This window comes from Pararge aegeria, chromosome 3, assembly GCF_905163445.1.
Source record: "Pararge aegeria chromosome 3, ilParAegt1.1, whole genome shotgun sequence".
Taxonomy (NCBI): domain Eukaryota; kingdom Metazoa; phylum Arthropoda; class Insecta; order Lepidoptera; family Nymphalidae; genus Pararge; species Pararge aegeria.
The window spans coordinates 6614557-6635793 of record NC_053182.1 but is presented as its reverse complement, the minus strand read 5'-3'; the positions used below and the strand labels follow the sequence as shown (position 1 = coordinate 6635793).

The window sequence follows — 21237 nt, the reverse complement described above, 5'->3', positions numbered from 1 at the left end:
CTGGTTAGTATGTACGATAACTCAATTTTATACAAGCATTATTAAAAGATAATATGTAACTTTATAATAATAAAATTTAAACAGAAAGCTTCATAAGTGCCTGTGATAGGCCTACATGAATAAAGAAATTTTGAATTTGAATTTGAAATAGAAACTTACATTACCAATGTTAATATTTTAGGAACTTAGAAAACAAAGTTGAGGTACCTATTTATCAGATAACGAGTCACCCTCTAGCGAAGTGCCAAACGTTTTAATAATTTTGGTTTTAAATTTTCCTAATGTATCGTTTAACAAATCAATACACTCACTTTTAGCACTAAATTCATTATACAATCTACTTAGCCTAGGTATTAAGGAGTGGTGGCCGAGATTAGTTCTATAAAATTTGTGTGTGAAGAGTGGAATAGGGTACCGCGGCATACGAGAGGGAACCTTAAGGTATATTTGGCTCAACAATTCAGAGTTATCAATGGTGCCGTTTATGAGCTTATGTAGAAATACCATATCGTGTAGCCTACGTCTTTCCGATAATGAATTTAACTTGAACGACTTGAGTCGATGTTTATAAGGCTTTCTTTTGTCTAATCCAATCGAATAAAGTTGCGGGAATCGTCTTTGTATACTTTCCAGGCGGTCTATGTGTACCTGGTAGCTAGGGTTCCATACGACCGAGGCACACTCAAGTTTGCTTCTAACCAACGTAGCATATAAAAGTCTTTTAGTTTTAAGTTTTTTAAATGGTTTCGCATTTCTACACATGAAGCCGAGCATTTTACGCGCTGATCTACAGATGTTTTCAATGTGAACATTAAATCGTAATTTGGCATCAATAGTTATTCCCAGATCGCGGACGAGTTCAAGTTTCTGGAGTGGGCCATTATTGATTGTGTACTTAGATTGGAAGACAGAATGTTTACGTGTAAAACTTATGAATGAGCATTTGGTAGGATTAAGGTCCATGCCATTTATGTTACACCAATCAACGACTCTATCAATATCTTCCTGTAGGGATCTAACATCTTGATCTTTCAAGATCACTTTTGCAATTTTAAGATCGTCGGCGAAGATAAAATATTTTGAATTCTGGATACAGCTAGTGATGTCGTTTATAAAAATATTAAATAAAAGAGGCCCCAAAATGGATCCCTGGGGAACTCCTGATGTTGCTCTGAAAGTCATGAATAAGTGACCCTTGATCGCCACGTAAGAATGTCTGTCAACCAGATACGAAGAAAACCACGACAAAAGCGAACCACCCAGCCCAAATGATGAGAGCTTTTCCACCAATAGTTTGTGGTTTACCCTATCGAAAGCCTTCGAGAAATCTGTGTAGATAGCATCAACTTGATTACGTGACTCCACCGAATCTGTCACATAGTTCACAAAGTTCGTTAAGTTTGTAATAGTGGATCTAGCACTTACGAAACCATGCTGAGCTTGCGAAAGCGCGTAGCGAACGTGGCGTGATACTATCGGGTGGATCAGAGACTCGAAGACTTTTGAGAATGCAGATAATATCGAGATAGGCCTGTAGTTGGCAATATTCTCACGACTACCCCCTTTATGGATAGGTACTATTCTAGCGCGTTTCCACATATCCGGAAAAGTGCAATTTACACTTACTTTCATTTCTATATTATGTTCTATATAATCCCCATGCGCCATCTTATTTAAAGGAGCGTTTTTCCTTTCTTGGCTCTAATATTGAACAGCAAAATCTAAGATCGTGTTCTGACAATCGTTTACATATCCCAGCTAGTCACACACGATACTATAGTAATTCATTTACCTGTAAGTCCGCCAAATTGTGGAATAGCCTTCCCTCTGAAATTCGCAATTCCAAATCCCTACCCATCTTCAAAACCAGATTGTCTAAGTATTACCTAGCAGATTGTGTTTATGAGTAGATAGTATTAGTACAAAAGATTGTATTACTATGAGGTACATACATTTGTTTATTATATGTATATATATATGTATATATGTTTATTTTATTATATTTTTATTTTATTAATTCTTATATTAATATGTGTATGTTATATAGTATGTAGTATATATATATTTTTAATTGTTTTTATTTTTTTTTTCTCTTGCCTGTGTATGTTTCATTGTTTGCACTGTCCCTCTTGTTTTCTATTATTACTTTCACCAAGGGTTGTCTGTAAGAGATTGCTTTTGTAGGGTCTGATAACAATATATAAACGAAATACTTATATCACAATAATTAACCTAAATACTTTACATACATATATAACTTAACACCTTATTCTAATTTACCAATAACAATTCGAACATACAAACATTCACACAAACATACATATCAACATTCACAAACTTACATTTACGATCGTACCTACCGGTGTAAATCAACAATAGTCCATACCGATCTCGCAGTTGAAACGCACAAACTGCCGACTGGTATTATGACGTCGCCGTTTGCATGTAGGTAGTCGGTACACTAACCGCGTGCCGGCAGTCCGCTATTGGATTCGTGCATCAGTCGTGTCGCTCAATGTAAAACGAATGTTATTGTGTTTCTTATCGGCCCTAAACAATATTGTAAATATCGGAGTAAAGTGATTCTGAACTACAAGTGTGTTTAGCATTTAAAACAAACCTGAACATCATTGGAAGATCATAACTCACAACGCATTGCCCCCCTAAACTTTTGCAATAAGGCCGCCTTTGCACACAACTGTATTTAACTTTTTTTTTATTATTATTATTTTTTTTTTTTGTTTAATTGTTTGTAATTTTACTTATTTTTTTTTTTTTGTTTCCTTGTATTGTTTTTAAGTTTGTGCAATAAAGTATTCTAAAAAAAAAAAAAAAAGTGCCAGTCTGCAGAGATTTATTAAAAATCAAATAAATGGGTGAGGACAAGGGAACAGCACAATTATATATCAGTAATGGAGGTAGGTCGTCAGGACCAGCACCCTTTTTTGTGTCGAGTCTTTTTAATTTTTGGATGACTTCCTTAATGGTGATATTGACGTAACACAGATTATTATTAGACATGGTTTGTGCATAATAAGTGCTGTTTGGGAGGTCGCAGCGGCTATAAACCGAAACAAATGAATCCGCAAACAAATTGCATACACTAGGGCCGTCAGTAGCAACCTTATCGCAGAATACCATTCTAGTCGGGTAGGTGTTTGGTGATCTTCTGACGTTCTTTAAATGTGTCCAAAAGTATTTGGGATCTTTAGCGAGGTTATCTTCAATTGTATCGATATATTTATTATAGCATTCTTGAATTAAAATGTTGCTGTTAAATCTCAACGATTCGAACTTTAGTATATATAAAGGATTTTTATATATTTTAGCTTTTAACCTATATTTGTTCTTCATATTTAACATAAAAATTAATTTATTATTATACCAAACGGGAAATTTTTTATTTCTGGGTTTAGTCTTCCGAGTGTGTTTTTTAATAATTGAGTTTAATTTTTCGTAAAATATAGTGAGCATTACATTGAAATTGTCATGGTGCTGAAACAGGTCTAACCATGGTACACTGTCTAATTTTTTGTTAATAGCGTTGTAGTCAGCCTTATAGAAATTATATTTTTCAATGAGTTTTTCATTTATGGTAGTTAACTTATCTAGTTTAAGGTTTATGTTTAAGGGTGGATGATGATTGTAAATAATAGTTATTGGGGTTGAGTTTTTACTTACAGTTACTTGGGCGAAGTTGGATAAAACCAAGTCGAGTAATTTTTCGTTATTATTGAAAACGGAACTAAATTGTTTTAAATCGTGTTCTTCAATAAAGACTATAAAAGTTGAATCCAAACAGCAACTACTGGATGGATTTAAATAATTAAACTCTGGTAACTTTGACCAAGATATACTGCTCATATTAAAATCACCTGTTAGCAGCACATGCTCATTTGTATTAATTATTTTAGATGTATTCAACAAAAATTCGTTGAGTTTATCTCTCTTAATAGGTCAGCAGGTACACAACGCAAATAGATATCTGACTAGGTTTACCTTCTACAACTGCATCCACCTTAACCCACAGGTCCTCGCAACTACTCTCCCATTGGGGTATGCGGCAAGATTTTAAGTTATTTTTGATTGCAATCATGAGGCCCCCTCCGTTTTTTATCTTATTTGTTTCAGTTTGCTCTCTATCTCTCCGATAAACAGTGTACCGATTATCAATAAACTCACAATAGAAAACCCCGTCATTGAGCCATGTCTCTGTAAAGATCAAGATATCAAAGTCGTTAGATAAGATATTAAGTTTTACCTCCCTTGTTTTACTACGGATGCCCCTTACATTTTGGTAGCATATTTTCAAATAATCGTATTTTTACTGAAATAATATAAAAGACTAAACATTAGATATAGAATATTAAGATTTTAACTGTTCCAACTGTTCAATATTCCGTATAACAATATGTTCCGATTCATCAGTTTTCCTTAAGAAAACACGACCATTTTTTATCCATACAAATCTGTATTTTAGTTTTTTAGCTGTCAGTCTGGCGGAGGCATGTATTTTCTTTAATTCTGGGGTCAAGTGCTCGACTACATAAATTGGTTTATTCTCGCCTCCTATTCCGATATGACTGGTGTTGAGCTTTTCATCTTTGATTCTCTTATTAAACTTCATCACTCCAGCCAAGAATGTATCCCGGATTCGTGGACTCGAGAACTTCACGAACACAGAACGGGGTCGTGGATTTTCACGGCTTATCTTCGCAATCCTTGTGCATTTGTGAATATCTGCATCTGAGATACAAGTGCCAGTTACCTTTCCTATTTGAGTGATGATATTGGGTAAGTTCTCAGCTCTATGCTCGGGCAGGCATTGTATCTCCAAGTTATTCATTCTCGAGTGCTGCTCCATGATGCTTAGTCGACTGTTAAGATCCTTTACAGTTGATTTAAGCGTTTCATTTCTTTTACCTGCGTAAGTTTTCCTTGAAGTTCCTTTATTAAGTCTTCGTATTGATTATTGATGAAGCCAATAGAGTCCTTGATCTCGTTTATTTCCTTAGACATTTCTCTTGTTTTATTTTCTATTAATTTGGCTATGTTCTTTTCCATTTTGTTTACTAGGATTTTCATTTCTTCTTGAATAAACTGGTTGACATTTTCTAGGGTGAAAGATTCTTGAGATTGCGCTTGGGATGAGGGATGCACACGTCTATACGTGACGTTGGACGTAGGACTGATATCGTGAGAGGTGCTACCAGACCCACGCACTGGTGTGTTAGAATTGTCTCCTTTTGGTTGTTTAGAACGGCAAGAGGGACATAGCCAGTTAGTTACCTTTGTAATCTGTTGAAAGCTCTTGATACTTTTTGCTTGAGGAGTTAATACAATCAAAGTGATATCGCAGACCACAAGTAATGCACTTAAGTTGCTCAAGCGTTATAAGGTCGTCAGAGCATGCAGAACATTTTTTATTTTTTTGCATTTTAGTACTCATCCTTACAGCACCGAAAAGAGTTTTTAGGCAAAAGTATTATGGTGTGTTATTGCTTTAATTATTGTGCAGGCGCTACGATGCAGGGTAATGCGCTTAGACGGGCGCTCGTGACGTAGGTGCGATGCGAGTGCGAGTTGTGCTAGGTCAAGGTTCAATTCTATGACCCAAGTTTTTATGGGATAAAATGCAAATAACTCACGATTCCCAGCACCAATTTTCACAATCCAAACACCAATCACAAGCTTATCATAACCACTTTATGACTAACTAAGTTTTTAACGATTTTTGATATGAATTATATTAATTCGTTATGACCAGCCTGTATCAAGGTTTCCAAACGTTCTGTGCCCGTATGCCATTTCCACCGCACTCTCGGTCAGTACCTACTGAATTGCAGGGCTTGCATACCTACATAGGGAGTACAGGGTAAGCAGTAAGCGGACGGATGATGTAAAATTGATAAAAATCTCCATCTCCAATCTCCTTTTTAAACTAAAGGATAGACTTTTATAACTTGTACAATGCCTACTCTTAAGTTTTTATAACTCATACTGGCGACTTTTTCCATCTTTTATCATCCGTTCGCTTAGTGCATACCTACCCTGTTAGCCCACCACCGCTGAATTGACGCTGGATACAGTATGAAAACTATGAACAAACTATGAATATTTTGTCTGGTGGGAGGCTTTGGCCGTGGCTAGTTATCACCCTACCAACAAATACGTGCCGCTAAGCGATTTAGTGTTCCGGCGGAATATCGCGTAGAAACCGATTAGGGGTATGACTATCATACTCCCTAAAAGGTTACCCAGCTACCATCTTAGACTGCATCATCCCTTACCACCAGGGAAGATTGCAGTTAAGGGCTAACTTGTAGTGGAATAAAAAAAAATAAAAAAAGCCAATGCCAGAAAATATTGACACTGACTTACTATGTGTAGGACGTAGGTAGTGTTACAAAAAACTCTCATCACAGTTATGTTGCTTGAGCTCTGAAGCAGTTATGGAAAGACAAATGGGAGGATGTTCCTATATCATGCAAAAAGTTGGCTATGTAGATCTAGCAAATAATTATTATATTAAATAAAATTCGACGTTAGTCAACAGTATCTAGTAGACCTATCCCGACCTTTATAACATAAGCTGTAACACTATATCTTGGTTCAATAAAAAGAGCTATTCCATTAATGACGAGCGATGATGATGATGATGAATATCCTAACCCGATTGGCGCAGTTTGCAGCGACCCTGCTTTCTGAGTCAAACGCCGTGGGTTCGATTCCCACTACTGGAAAATGTTTGTTTTCATTGATGAGCATGAATGTTTTTCAGTGTCTGGGTGATTATATGTATATTATAAGTATTTATGTATATTATTCATTAAAAAAAATATTCATCAGTCATCTCAGTACCCATAACACAAGCTACGCTTACTTTGGGGCTAGGTGGCGATGTGTGTATTGTCGTAGTATATTTATTATTATTTATTATTATTTATTTATTTATTTATTTATTTATCTATTATCCTCTGATCATCATCTGAATTTTCCAAATTCCTGGAAATGCCACCTAGGCCATTGGCCGGGGCGCATGCCCTACGCAGACTACACTGTCTTAAGAAACAAATTCTGATTTTTTCATTTGAATTTTTGTAGTTTTACAATGCAAATTATATTAAAATAACCAAATTTAAACAGAAGAAATAACAATGCTTTAACTCTATTGTACAAACATAGTTGAACTTTAGTTGATTAGTCTTATGAGATAACTAAAAACTGTACAGCCTAGGATAATGAAACTTTTTAATGACGTGTAAGTATCCGATACCGAATGAATTAAGAATTTCAACGAACGGTCATTACTTTACGAAATAAATAGGTACGTAAAAAGTCTACTTAAGAATTTCCTCTTTTCTTGGTATCTACTAATCTACTATCTACCGATTTCAGTAAAGAAAATCTTTCATAAGATTCTCTTTTTATTATCTCCAATTCATACCAAGTTGCATGGTTGCCTGTTAATAATTTTAAAGCAATGATGATTATTCAGGTAAAAGTCTCTTTCATTTCTAGAAGGCGCGTGCATGGTACCGATTTTGTTGTACAGAAATCTTCCCGATTAAAATTTAGTTTCATCAACTTCGATTGAGAACTTTTTATTTAATTTAAAAGACTTCTGATTGTCAACTTATGATTGTTTCGGTTTCCGGCTTCTTCTCGGTAGAATCTGCCTTCCGAACCAGTGGTAGCGTCACCACAAACAGACATACTAGACGTTTCAAAAGTGCTTATATTAGGCCGACTGGAAATAATTAAATTTAGATTTTTTTTAATTGAATTTAGGTAATGAAAATTTTGAGTACTTCGATCACATTGCCAGAAAAGATGGAGACAATCTTTAAATACATTACAATACATTGCACGGGTCTCCTCTCAGAAGAGAAACGGTTGAGGCCGTAACAGCGCGGCGTGGTGGACCACGGTGTTGGCTGTCTGTCTATGAGAAGTGTCAGGAAAGCAGGCTTCCTCACGATTTTTTCCAAACTGTTCTAGCCAGTGTTATTTTAAGGATCTATACTAAATTGCAATTTTTAATCTGTCGAGTAGAATCATCGTGATTGAGTAGAATCAGTACAATCACTCGAACAGCGAGACAGCCAAGAATACAAAATAAATACTGTTTTGGACTCTTTGTGTGTTTAAAGAATCCCAGAATTAACATTTTATTAATATATTTCACGTAGGTTCAGAAATCGTCCAGTAACGTTTCATTATATTTCTATAGAAGAAAGATGGATAACGTCTTTGAACCTTAAATGAAATACGAATATCGTATTTTACTTTAAAGATTTGTAACCTCCTGAACCCGGATATTTTCATGAGTACAAATATCCGAAGCTCCAAAAATGAGTACGAAATGGTTTTTATTTTACTTTGTTTTATTTCAAGTTGGTGTACATTTAATGTATTTAACAAAAAATATATACCTGCTCAAATAAAAGAATCTTAAATATTTCGCGAAAAGATTTCACTCGAATAAAATATTGAAATATTAAAAAAAAACGAGTTCAATGATCTTTAACGCCTGCAGGTATTTTGCCTACTGGATTTTGCCCACGTTGACAGAACCTCCAATCCTACTTCGTTACCTGAGACCGTCGTTTGCCATCACTGTTCGTGACCATAAATGGCCGCTTTTTTATTTAGGCTCACCAGGCAGTAAAATATAGCTTTTCTGAAAGAGCCTTGTATGTATTGAGCTTGTTGCGAATATTCAAATGGTGGCAATCCAATGGGTTGGAGCTCTTTGTCTGCTTCAGTTACCCTTCACTCTGCCCTCAATAATACTAAACAGCACAATACTATCGAGCCTATTGTGGCCAAAAAAAAGTGTAAGTGGGCGTGGCTAGTACCAGTCAGCCTCCCAAATTGCCAACCTCACCTGCACGTGTTGCACCCTGCCGACTAACCGACGAGGCTCTGGCGACCGACAAGTGGCGGTATACCCACTTCGAATTGGCTAGGCTGAACAAATAGCACAGACCGGTGTCGGACAGCAGCGACGCCGGGGCGATCAGTCTAGCCCTGCGATGACCAACCCGCCTGCCCAGCGTGGTCATTATCGGGCATAACTTTAATGGGAAGGAGAAAAAACCACAGCCCCTAGTTCCCGGCGACACCGCTATTCCTGGCTCTGGCAGCGGTTATGGTAACGGCGGGGCAAGGGGTGTTAAGAATCTCCGGCAGAGATTCCACTGCCAACCCCGACGACTTGACCTGGCAACATACAACGCACGCACATTGAGGACCGATGGAAAGGTGATTGAGCTGGAAGAAGTGGTGAGCAAGTTGCGCTGGGATATTATAGGATTGTCTGAAGTCCGGCGAGAGGAGGAGGACTCGATAATCTTGGAATCCAGCAACTTGTCCTACGACCGGGAGGGTGACCAACAGTCACAGTGTGGTGTCGGGTTTATCGTCCACAAATCTCTCGTCAACAATGTTGTAAAAGTCGAAAGTGTGTCGAGCAGGGTAGCATACCTTATACTCAGAATTACCAAACGGTATTCGTTGAAGGTCATACAGGTATACGCGCCGACTTCGGCACACCCAGACGAGGATGTAGAGGTTTTGTATGAGGATATTTCAAAAGCCATACATGCCTCGAACAACTACTACAATATTATAGGAGATTTCAACGCGAAGCTTGGCGAGCGAACTGGTTCAGAGTTAAGGGTGGGGCAATTTGGGTATGGGCAACGGAACCACAGGGGTCAAATGTTGGCTGACTTCATGGAGAAGGAGGGCCTCTATATGATGAACTTGTACTGTATAAAATTCAGGTTAAACTATCTCAGACTTCGCTCTACAAGTTTGGATGAAACTCATAGCAGTGTTGAGGCATTGCATTGTCTGATATCTGCCGCTAGGCAATATCGTATGTGTGTCTGTGTGTGTATGTGTAAGTATGTGTCTGTATTCCAGTCTGAAGGGCGGAAGGGCGTGGGTGTTGATGTAATTACAGGCACATGGGGCTTGACACCCACGCCTCAGGTTTATGAAACGTTGCAGGAACATTCCTTGCATGCCCAGCGAAGTGTTGGTTTTATTATAATCGATGGTTTTGAACGTACCATCAGGTGGCCATCTGCTGGTCCGTCAATTATTACTAAAAAAAACTTTTAAATAATTTTCAGTTCCAGTTCGAAGAAAGGAAATTGGCGGTGTCCCGTGCTTCGGAGAACTTGTGATAATAGTCGTTAAAGCCCACCAACTCACATCTCAATTTGAGTAGTGTGGCGGGCCTATGCTCTGAAACCCTCTCTCCTATGAAAAAGGAGGCCTGTGCCCAGCGATGGGACATTTAAAGGCCAAGGATGTGTGTGTGTTTGTATTTTTATTTATTAATTTCTCATTCCACAACCTTTTTACAGAAGCACAAAACAAACTTTCCAGGGATTTGAAGTCTCGACGATATTCCTAAATGTTGCTTAAAAAGATTAACTACAGTAAATAATATTCTAAAGTTATCTGCGAATTTCAAAGCAGCCGAAAACGTTGACCTCTGGGGAGTGCGAATGTTCAATAAACAACGCCTTATTGTTTCAAACAGTTTACTTTTCTTCCTGTTGAACTCCTTAGAATCTGGAATAAAATAAAGCCGTTGGATGTTTGCATTCGTTGTTATTACGCATTTCACGTTAATGATTAACATTTTGATTGAGACAATTACATTCTCAAGATGTTTTATTGATGATATAAAGATAATTTCATTTATTTCCGCCGTATCATATGTGTAATGTTACGTGCATGTTGAGTAAAGATTTTATAAATTGTAATTTCGTGCGCGACGAACGTAAAAATATAACTATAATAATTATAATTCAATTGAAGTGGTTCTTTGGAGCATATTTGTAATACATAACAGATTTTGAATGAATACGTTTTGTTTAATTTCATATAGAATCGTATTTCAATATTTATAAGTAGGTATGCATCTGCCATGCCGTGAATCATCATCAACTCTTTACCGGCTCACTAGGTGTCCTCTCAAATTAACATTTTAGATTAATAAAAGTTTAGACCGTCTACCGTGCTTATCAATTCAGGAGATTACGCACGCCATGCTTATTTCCGCTGACAAATAGCATTGATGTGCTCCGGTCTAATGGGTGTGGTTGCGCATGTAATTACAGATACATGAGTCTCAACACGTCTCAAATTTATGGGAACTGGGCTGCACTTTGCATGACCTGTCCATGGTTTATCCTTTGAAGTGTAGCTCTCTTTATAGGCGATGGGTTCTACTTAAAATCACGTGGCCTATCAAATATTACAAAAAAAAAATGCATTTTAATATCGGAGCTACGCTTTATAGTCTATAAAGTTGGTGTCAAATTTAAAAGAGAGAAATGCATTCCACTGGTGTAACATCAACTCTAGACTAAAACAGCCACTGACAAGGTTTATTGACTTTTTACGATGTCTAAAATTTTTACACTTCACTTATACTTAATACTTTGTAGCAAGAAATACTTTCTCAGACGATTTTTTCCTTTTTAATTTAACGCAATATTTGCAATGGGGAAACCCATTTCTTTCTAGTACCCGAACGCATATATTGAATTTTTACGATGCATGAAAATGTTATTCTTTTTATGTTTGTCCAAGAGCTAGTGACGGTTTTGTTTAAGTGGTTTTTACCGGTACAAGGCTAGCAAAGCTTATTGTTTTTAGCTTCCCAACAATTTAACATTAAAAGAATAATCCATACTTTTAAATCCTCTACAACCTGTCTTTTTTTTGCTCATCATCTTCATCATCATCATCATTCTCCGATTAATTATGTCCTACGGAGACAGGGTTTTAAAACATAGACCTAACATGCTGCTCCAATGCGGGTCGGTCGATGGCTTTTTTTTGATACCAAACTCGATTTCTTTATGCCAGTTATATACTATATTAAATTTGACAATGACGATATACCTAGCCGTTTCTTTTTGTAACTAAGACGTATCTAAAACCCGTTTATTCCCATTTCCCAAAGTCGTTGTTCGTCTGTCCGTTTGTCATTGTTATTTAATTCAATCTACTTATACACAATATTTTAGCACAGCTGCTAAATAAACTTGTTACCACTACCTAGATACCATGACTAAGCTCAACAGTTTTAAGAATACTACTTATATACTAATACTTCATACTTTTTTTAAATGCAAATAAAAATACTTATTTAAAATCGGACTACTCTGTGAAAAGTCTGTTAGACAAAGTAGTTTTTTTTGTCGGTTGAAAAATGAACGTGTTGTCAAAAGAAAAGCTGCGACTTTATCTTGGAAGAAACTCAATAAGAAAAATTAACCTGAAAAAATTACTTCATTTCTAATTTTTAAGGAAGGTTATGACATCAAAATATATTGTTATTTGCTATTTAAACTTTGCTAAATGTAAGATATATGGGCTCTCGGCCTACATTTGAAGTGTTGTACTCCCAGACATGCAGTTGAAAATTGATTTACAAGCCATAAAAAATAAGTATCTTATCGATTATAATTTATATCGTATTTTCACCGACGAAAAAGGTGGAGCAAGATTTCGTTTGAGAGAAGATTGTCAGAAACTTAACTTGCCAAAGTTTCATCGAGATTGGTTTCATCGTGTTCGGTGGAACTCACACTCGCAGATAAATATATTCACTTACGCATTAAGTACTTATTTCACCTTTGGTAAACACCTCATTTAGTGATTTCTTTGTATTGGAAACTAGGGTATACAACATTCAGGTTGAAAAAAAAAATCACTGCAATGCTGTGTTCCTGTGTTTTAATGGTCTGAAGGGCGTGGTTGCTGGTGTAATTACAGACACATGTGACTTAACACCTACGCCTCAGATTGATGGACGCAGTCACATGCCCGCAAGTGTTTACCTTTTTATAGGAGATTGTTTTTCACTTACCGTAAGACCGAGCAGCAAGGATGCCTGGCTTAGCTGTGCGGTCTTTTAATGTTTACTAAAAAAAAGGATTCACGTTGAATTTGGTGCAACTGACATGAATATCTTTGACGATAGACTCAACCTAGAAAAATAAATTACCTACTAAACAGTAGACTTTGCAAACCATAATATAAAACGTGTCACGTACATAGAGCACTGATTTTTTTTAGTGCGTGAAGAGAAAAGAGAAATTTTATTATTCTGAAGACAAAATTTGGTAAAATATTTTCCTCAACAGCTCAACGATCTAAAAGTGAATTTGAAGTGTTAACGTTCATAACCAAGGCTGCGCGCCCGCTTTGAGGAAAAACGTGAATTATTTGGCATTTTCTTTAGGCATTATTAAAAAATTGCGTAGCAAATTAAATTCTTAGGGTGTTTTTAAATTAGCTAGCCTAGGCTTTGCCACATACATACAAATCACAACGCGTGGACAAGTTTTATTTATTACACTATAACTTGTAGTGAAATAAATTGCCCTGCCTACAATCCCACCAGTTTAAAATGGTAGCGGGCTTACTACCCTTTTACTAGGAAGTAGTTAAATTTAACTCATACTCCTAATCTATATAATAATTGACGGCCGACTGGCGCAGTGGGCAGCGACCCTGCTTTCTGAGTCCTAGGCCGTGGGTTCGATTCCCACTACTGGAAAATGTTTGTGTGATGAACATGATTGTTTTTCAGTGTCTGGGTATTTATCTGTATATTATAAGTATTTATATGTATTATATTCATAAAAATATTCAACAGCTATCTAGTACCCATTACACAAGCTACGCTTACTTTGGGGCTAGATGGTGATGTGTGTATTGTCGTAGTATATTTATTATTATTTATTATTATTTATAATCGGTAATACGTAGCACGTCTTTGTCGGTGGTAATTAGCCACGGCCGAAGCCTCCCACCGGAACACGTGACACGTGTCGAGCTGATGTAGCCTCTATAACTTGTGCGTTGTGTTTCACGGTAAGTATAGGTATGACTTTGTCTCATGCTTTGCAGCGGTTCGCAGATCCAATATCTGCCCAATATTTTTTATTTTATTTCTTTGAGGGTTATGTAGACTAAATTCTTCTGATGAATCTTTATTTTCAACTCCTGTCAGATGCTATAAAAACTAGTAAAACGTTGGAAATGAAACTAACCGAGGCTATGTCTTGACAATACTTTGCTACGATTTGCGGCTCATGGTGGTTTTGTTTGTTAGTTGGTTTTAATATTTTATTGAACAATAACAATAAATAAAACAAAAAAATTTAATACAGAACATACCTCAGTATTATCAGTCTAATCTTTGGTATGTGGGTTATAAAAGAAAATATTGATAGGACAGCGGTGGAAATTCCTTGGGCTGTATGAATGCAATAAATACATCCTTATTTTCTATGCAACCATTTTCCACCCTATGTTTAATCCTCTTGGAGAATGATTTCCAAAGAAAGGTTTTTATATGTAGATCTTCTGTCATTTGACATTTTTAAACACCATCGGGTAGTCAGATTATAATATTTTTATCTTCTATGGATGTACCACTGGAAATAACTTATAATGCTTGATGAAATATAATGTTCCAAAATAGAGTTGGTAGAGGAGTGTTGACCCGAAAATCATTTTCCGGTAAACGACAGTATTTCATATTCCTACTCGAACATTAACCTTCTTATGAACCTGATATTAATTGTCATTAGCAACTGTTTCTGTTTGAATGAAAATGAAAGCAATTTAACCCTTGCCTTTGATTAACAAAATATTAATGGGAAAGGAGTCAAATATCTCTGGACTCCTGTTACACTTTCCACGTGTACAGTTTAACAGGTATCAAGGAGTCTAACGATATGAACTGTAATTAGCTTGTTATCAAATAACTAAGTTAACTATTATTTTTTTAGATTCTTAGAATTATTAGTAATTAAATGGACGCAAAAAAAATATGTACCTTCATTGTACCTATGGAATTGTTCACACCTGAATTTCGTAAATTACTGCAGACAAAGCTACATCTCTCATATTTTTCACTGAGTTCTACTTTTTTTAAATCAACCTATATATAACGTACGCGACAAAACTCTTTCAAATTAAATTTGCTTCATGAGTTATAGCATGTTTAATATTAGTATTTTTAAGTAAATTACAATGTAAAAATGCCTCGGTGATAAATTAGCAATACATTGATCGAATTGCGAGAGCACTCAATAATTCGAGAATAACAGCAGTGCATCTTGTAGGGGACAGACCGTGCCTTCGATTGAAGCTTGATTCCTGCACACAAAATATGTTTAAGAATAATTAAATACACTTTTATTTAAAAAAATAAACAAAAAACACAGTCTTCATATATTATATACTTAGGCCTTATCGCTACATAACGCTCTCTTACAGACTGCAGGAAACCGATGTCGTAGAGAACAGATACAGAGGTAGGTACGAGGTGCATCTAAAATACACCAAAATATATAAGTATAACAGTAATAGAATTGAGTGTCAGAGCTTAGTAAGTTGTGATATGAATAGAAAATCATGGTCTTGATGTTTGATCGTATCTTATCCGTTATCACCTTCTGATGTGGCCAAAATGCAGTATAACCGTTATCATTATATCATTATCATACTTAGCCTAACAATGGCCGCTGGTCGTAGGCTTCTTGTCCCTTTGGAGAAAGGAATTAAACTTAAACCTTCCATGCAGCTTTAATTCTTTTATCATCATAAGCTTGTTCGAGCAAGGTAAATGCGACCGACTTCTGTTCTCTAACAAGCAGCGGGTATTTAAAATTTCTTAACATAGAAACCAAACCGTTTTTGGCCCAACCCAATAATTTTGCCTTGTGATGTGACTTGCCCAACGAGTAAATAAGGACTGTATAATGTAAAAAGTCTATGTCCTAGCTAGTCTAGGCAGAAGAACCTACTCGTAACAGATTTTGTTATGTGAACTCGGAAATCGAATTCAGAACTTTTCATCTGTGTCAAACATAATTCTAATCCAAAGACAAACGAGGCAGTCACCTATGGTAATATTATACAGTGCAAAGATTTTTAGGTTATTTGTTTGCGTTTTAACCAGAAAGGTATTACTGTATAATTTTAAATGTGGGACACACTATATTAAACTTCACAAAATCGTATCTCCATGTAATCGAAATTTGTGCGGAAGTAATGAGACAAGTTCAACGCAGTTCAGAGCTCCAGAGAGGATTCGTGAACTTTGACCCCCGTGACACGTACTGCATCGCTTAATCTGGAGACGGTTTCGGTAAACACTGGGTTTAAATGTTGATTAAGTGTACTGTTTTAATTTCCTCTGGAGTAAGTGTTGTTGCCGTCGTATTCTTTTATTTTTTACCAACGACCGAGACGAGATATACCTTTGCCGTTAGAAATAAGTTGTTAGTACTTTCGCCTGAAAAATGACTGCCCGACTGGCCGATTCTAGCCCGGTACTTTTTGACGGTGTTGTGAATATGGTTTATCACTTCGGACAGCGTTTACTTACATACGAGTATGTTTTAAAGTTATTGGATACAAAAGGACACTACGATCTATTTTAAGTTTCGGTATTATGTTGCCATGACTTGATAATTAGTGGATCGGATTGTATGCGGTTATTCGAATTGCACAAATTGATATATTGTTTTATAAATAAGTTAAAGGAGCTTTAATTATTTTCATTTACTATTATACGAGGTTTGTAATTAATAGTTGCTTGGATACGACAGTCAGAGCATCTGAAGCAAAAGCTTAATCAATGTTGAATCTTACTACGTGTTTTATGGTAAAGATTGTTTCCTAAAACTTCTGAAAAATATTTTGCAACAGTATTTTGAATCCTATTTCATTATGTTATTTGGGAATATTAATTTCAAGAAGTGCCTACGGGAACATACTGGAGGGATAGCACGGGCAGGAGATAAAAACTATGTCCCCCGAGTATATCCCCTGACAAAGGTTATAATTAACGTGTCCACCTGCTAAAGCACGGGAACATGGAATAGGAGAAATGTATCCCCGTTTATTATTTATGTGGAATATTATTATTTGAATTTTATTTCACTTGTGCGCCAATGCTCTGAGAGTTGAATAAAGCTGTGGAGAAAATAAATTTATATCCCTTCCCCGGGGATATAATTGTCTCCTGCTCATGCTAGCCGTGCTGGTGTGGGAACTGGGAGGGATGACAATATGAAACAAAATGCAAAAACTGTCACTTTTCTGTGATGCTAAAACAAACAACAAATTAATGATGAACAACTTCGTTAAATTAAAGGAAAACAAAAATGTCTGTCATTCTATCTTTGGCTTTCTGACTTAAAAAACCTTATAGCTCAAATTTTACAAATAAATATAAAGTAAATCTCTAACCCTGAGAAATAAAATATACCTACTGTATGTATTAGTATCTAATGATATACATGTAATAAAAAATATATACAAGCTAATACGGGTCATGTTTTATACATAAACTTGTGGGGTATCTTAGGAAATAACGTTTAAAAACACACAACCGTTTGTTTAAATCTTCCCTGACATCAATTAATCTAAGAACGGTGATAGCCTCCGAAATCCTGGTCAGTACTTGTTTTGAGCGATTTTGTAGTGGAGTGTATTTCCTCGAAAAACAAGTTACTTTACCATAATAATTACTAACTAATAAGAAATAGTAAAAATTACGTGTTTGTAACTTCTTTTAAAGAAGTTCAATGCCCCCAAAAATAAACAAACAGTTTATTGCCAGGGACACATGAAAAGCGACAGAAATCACCTATGTTCCTTATTAAAATGTCTTTTCGCTATCTTGGTTCATTCTCAGAGTAACTTAACTAATTAAGGTGGGTACTAAACGTCAACAATACGAGTAGGTATAAACACGGAGGTTAACAACTCCAGTGCAAAATGGGTTGCCTTTTATTGGATTACAGGTACCGCAAAATACCATCTATTTGTCAAATATCTTCGCCTTTTAGATAAAAGCTTCAACCCAAAATATGGGACGCAAATATTTGCGGGCCGACGACCTTTTGAAGGGTTTTAAATAAAAGACGACTTTTATGGCGACTTTTTAAGACTCAAGAAATCATATTAAGTTTCAAAAAGACTTTTACCAAGTAACTTAACTACACGCTTTACTCCAGTAATTTGCACACTTATTTTCTCATTATTTTTATTCTACCCTCAAATTTTTTTCTTCTAGCTCAGCCTGCATAAACGCTGGCTTGTTTTGTCGTACGAGTGTTTATTGGCATCCTTAAGTAAGTAACGAGTATTTTATGTAAGTATTGTGTGATATAAGATCCCAGTATTAACATGTTAAATCAACCCCCCGAGTATACAAGACAAGTAGTTAAATAATAATTGTTTATATATTTTATCCCATAGGAATCATGCATTTTCGGGATAAAACTTGCCTAAACTGTTTTATGTAAAATTAACGTCCATTTGTTGTGCATGTTTCACTTAAAGTAGGATACATCAACAAGCATATTCACATTTATAATAAAAAAGGGATTTTCAAGGCATCGCTAAATGAGATCCCACAGCGATGACTTGAAAACTTGTAATCATTAATATTTTACATATATAGAGTACAGCGAACCAAATTGTTAAACCAAACCAAACCCTTTAATAAAATTAATTAATATCTGATGGAATTTAATAAAATATTCATTATCTACTTAATATCCTAATAACAGGGTAAAGGCCTACTCTCCTATTGAAGAAAGGGAATTTGGGCCTGCCACGCGGCTTTCTGACGATCTTAATCAGAATTTAGATTCTTAGGTAAGGAATAATCATGTGTTCCGTGTTTATAACACAAACCGTGGAGGAGTTTGACTGACACCGCGTAAGCATACAGTTTTCCGTTCGAACACAATGGCGTGCTCCCTTGGTATATCCCAGCTTCAAAGCAGACTATCGGGTGGGTGTCCCCTGCTCACTCGATTCAATTCCCTGCAACAATTGTGCCTTCCAACGTAGGCAACTTTTTATGCAACAAAGAGGACACCTGTCGCACCTGACAGAGCCTACAAGAAGTGACAATCTCTACACCGGTTCAGACGGCGCTTTAGCTCCTATTAATTATGTTTGAAACATATTTGAAATAAATAGCAAGGAAGTCAAATCACAGGAACTATTATTTGGTGATTTTTAAGTTGACAATGGTATCTACAATCTTAAAATTAAATAAGTTATTATGCATGCATGTTTTCTGGGTTAAAAAACCTATCCACCATCAAACCCGTGTCCAGAAGAACCGATAAAAAATGTTCAATGAATTGCTTATTCATGATATCATTAAAAAATCGATGAGAATCTAAAAAAGAAACAGTATAAATCAGGATCGTCGAGACGGATTTAATTGATTAAAAATAGCAGTCAATTACGCACCTGATCGAAATTTTCCGAGCACTTATTTGTTGTGTTAAGACGCTTCGACTGAATGGGACATTCCACTTCGTTTATAGATTTCCATAGGCATTAGGAGGATTTTGTTTCCTTACCATTTAATTCGGTTATATCATCTTCGCAATTATTTCGGATTAATATTTTATCGTTACTAATATTATAAATGCGAAAATATTTTTTTTCGTTTGTTCTTCCTTTACGCCGTAAGTAAGCAACCATTCAACTTGATTTTTGACGTAGCGTTAGTTGATTGACGGATAGTAAAATATAAACGGACAAAGAAAAAGGACAACAGCACATTTTTCTTAATACCATTTTTCTGACGGCCGACTGGCGCAGTGGGCAGCGACCCTGCTTTCTGAGTACAAGGCCGTGGGTTCGATTCCCACAACTGGAAAATGTTTGTGTGATGAGCATAAGTGTTTTTCAGTGTCTGGGTGTTTATATGTATTTTCTAAGTATTTATGTATCTATAATTCATAAAAATATTCATCAGTCATCTTAGTACCCATAACACAAGCTACGCTTACTTGTATGTTACTTACGATTGTTATTGTCCTAGTATATTTATTATTTATTATATTTATATTTAGTATATTTTCTAATACTTTAATTCCGACTTCGTCATAAGCACAAACCAGCTAATGGTTTGTTTGTAAGTCGAAAGCATGCACTGTTAACGCATAATTAATTAATAACAAGGTATTACAATGCGGTCAATAAATTTTTGTATTGAGCGAAGAGTTGGCCCTAATTTATTATGACTATATATCTAGCGGCCAGTGAATACGAAAATTAACTACTTCCAGCGTAAAAAAATTATCAAAAAAAATTAAAATTAAATAAGTATCTATAACTGCTTGGTTTATGTGTACTCATTAGTATGTTTGACAGTGAATCATAAAATCGTGGATTTGAATATTTGTATTTCTGTTTTCTTTCAGCAAATTCTTAGCCTTGACGCGGGTGTATTTGTCAAACCCCGTGCCTCGGAGGACAGATCGACCCGAGCATCGAGCCTCTGTTAATCACTTACGCTAGAAATGCTCGCCAACTCTGATTATAGAAATAATAAATCCACCTTCATCTTACTTACAAGATCGGTCAAAACACGTTAAAATCTTTAAAATAATCCTCAGAACATTTTCAAAAGTCACATGACGTGCAACGTTACAACCACACAAATCATTAAACACCTCAATATAACGATTGGTCTTTAATTTTGTGAGGTGTAAAGAAATTTGTGGGTTAATCGGTGGAGTTTTAATAGTGAAGTACTATTTATAAGAGGAATAAACTGTTAATATGGCGCCGAAACCGCTATTGATTAATCAACAGCTTCGAATCTTCACCCAACTGTTAATACTAGCACACATAGGTACATCTCTTTCGCTCTCAACTAGCACGAATAGTGTTAAATCATATTACATCTTTAACGCACACTATTATAAAAGAACACAAAAATGTAAAATATACAAGTAGATATCGCTTTAAAGTTTTAATTTAAGCAATTAATATATCACTTACTCTAACGGTAAGGAAATCATCTCGAACAGTATGCATGCCTGATAAGTTCTTCATGACGTTCTCCAATTCGTATGCTCTCAGATCTACCAATAGTGAAGCCGTAATGGGTTGTTGATGATGATGATGATGATTGTTTAGCGCCACACGCTTTTCTATAAACTTGCCCTTCCAATTCTTTTACTCTACATTTTACATATGAAACTTGTTATAAAAGATGTAAAACTCCAGTCTCACGCCGCACTCCCTAAAATTAATACTGCTTTCACATGAAAACGTTGCCTTTTGAGACACTTAACCTCATTTTCCGATCCCCGATTCGTTTATCTATACGGTTATAACACTGTTAAACTTCGTTTTCGA

At 35.9% G+C, this 21237-nt stretch overlaps 1 protein-coding gene across 1 annotated transcript; it reads right to left on the bottom strand.

Moving 5' to 3' along the window:
* Nucleotides 1-4366: 4366 nt before the first annotated feature.
* LOC120636965 lies at nt 4367-4864 on the bottom strand. The gene has a single exon (XM_039908543.1). The coding sequence runs from the start codon at nt 4862-4864 to the stop codon at nt 4367-4369; it is 498 nt and encodes a 165-aa protein (XP_039764477.1).
* Between the last annotated feature and the right edge of the window lie 16373 nt (nt 4865-21237).

Coding starts and splice junctions, on each gene's coding strand:
- LOC120636965 (XM_039908543.1), bottom strand. CDS start 4,864: ATGGAGCAGCACTCGAGAATGAATAACTTGGAGATACAATGCCTGCCC.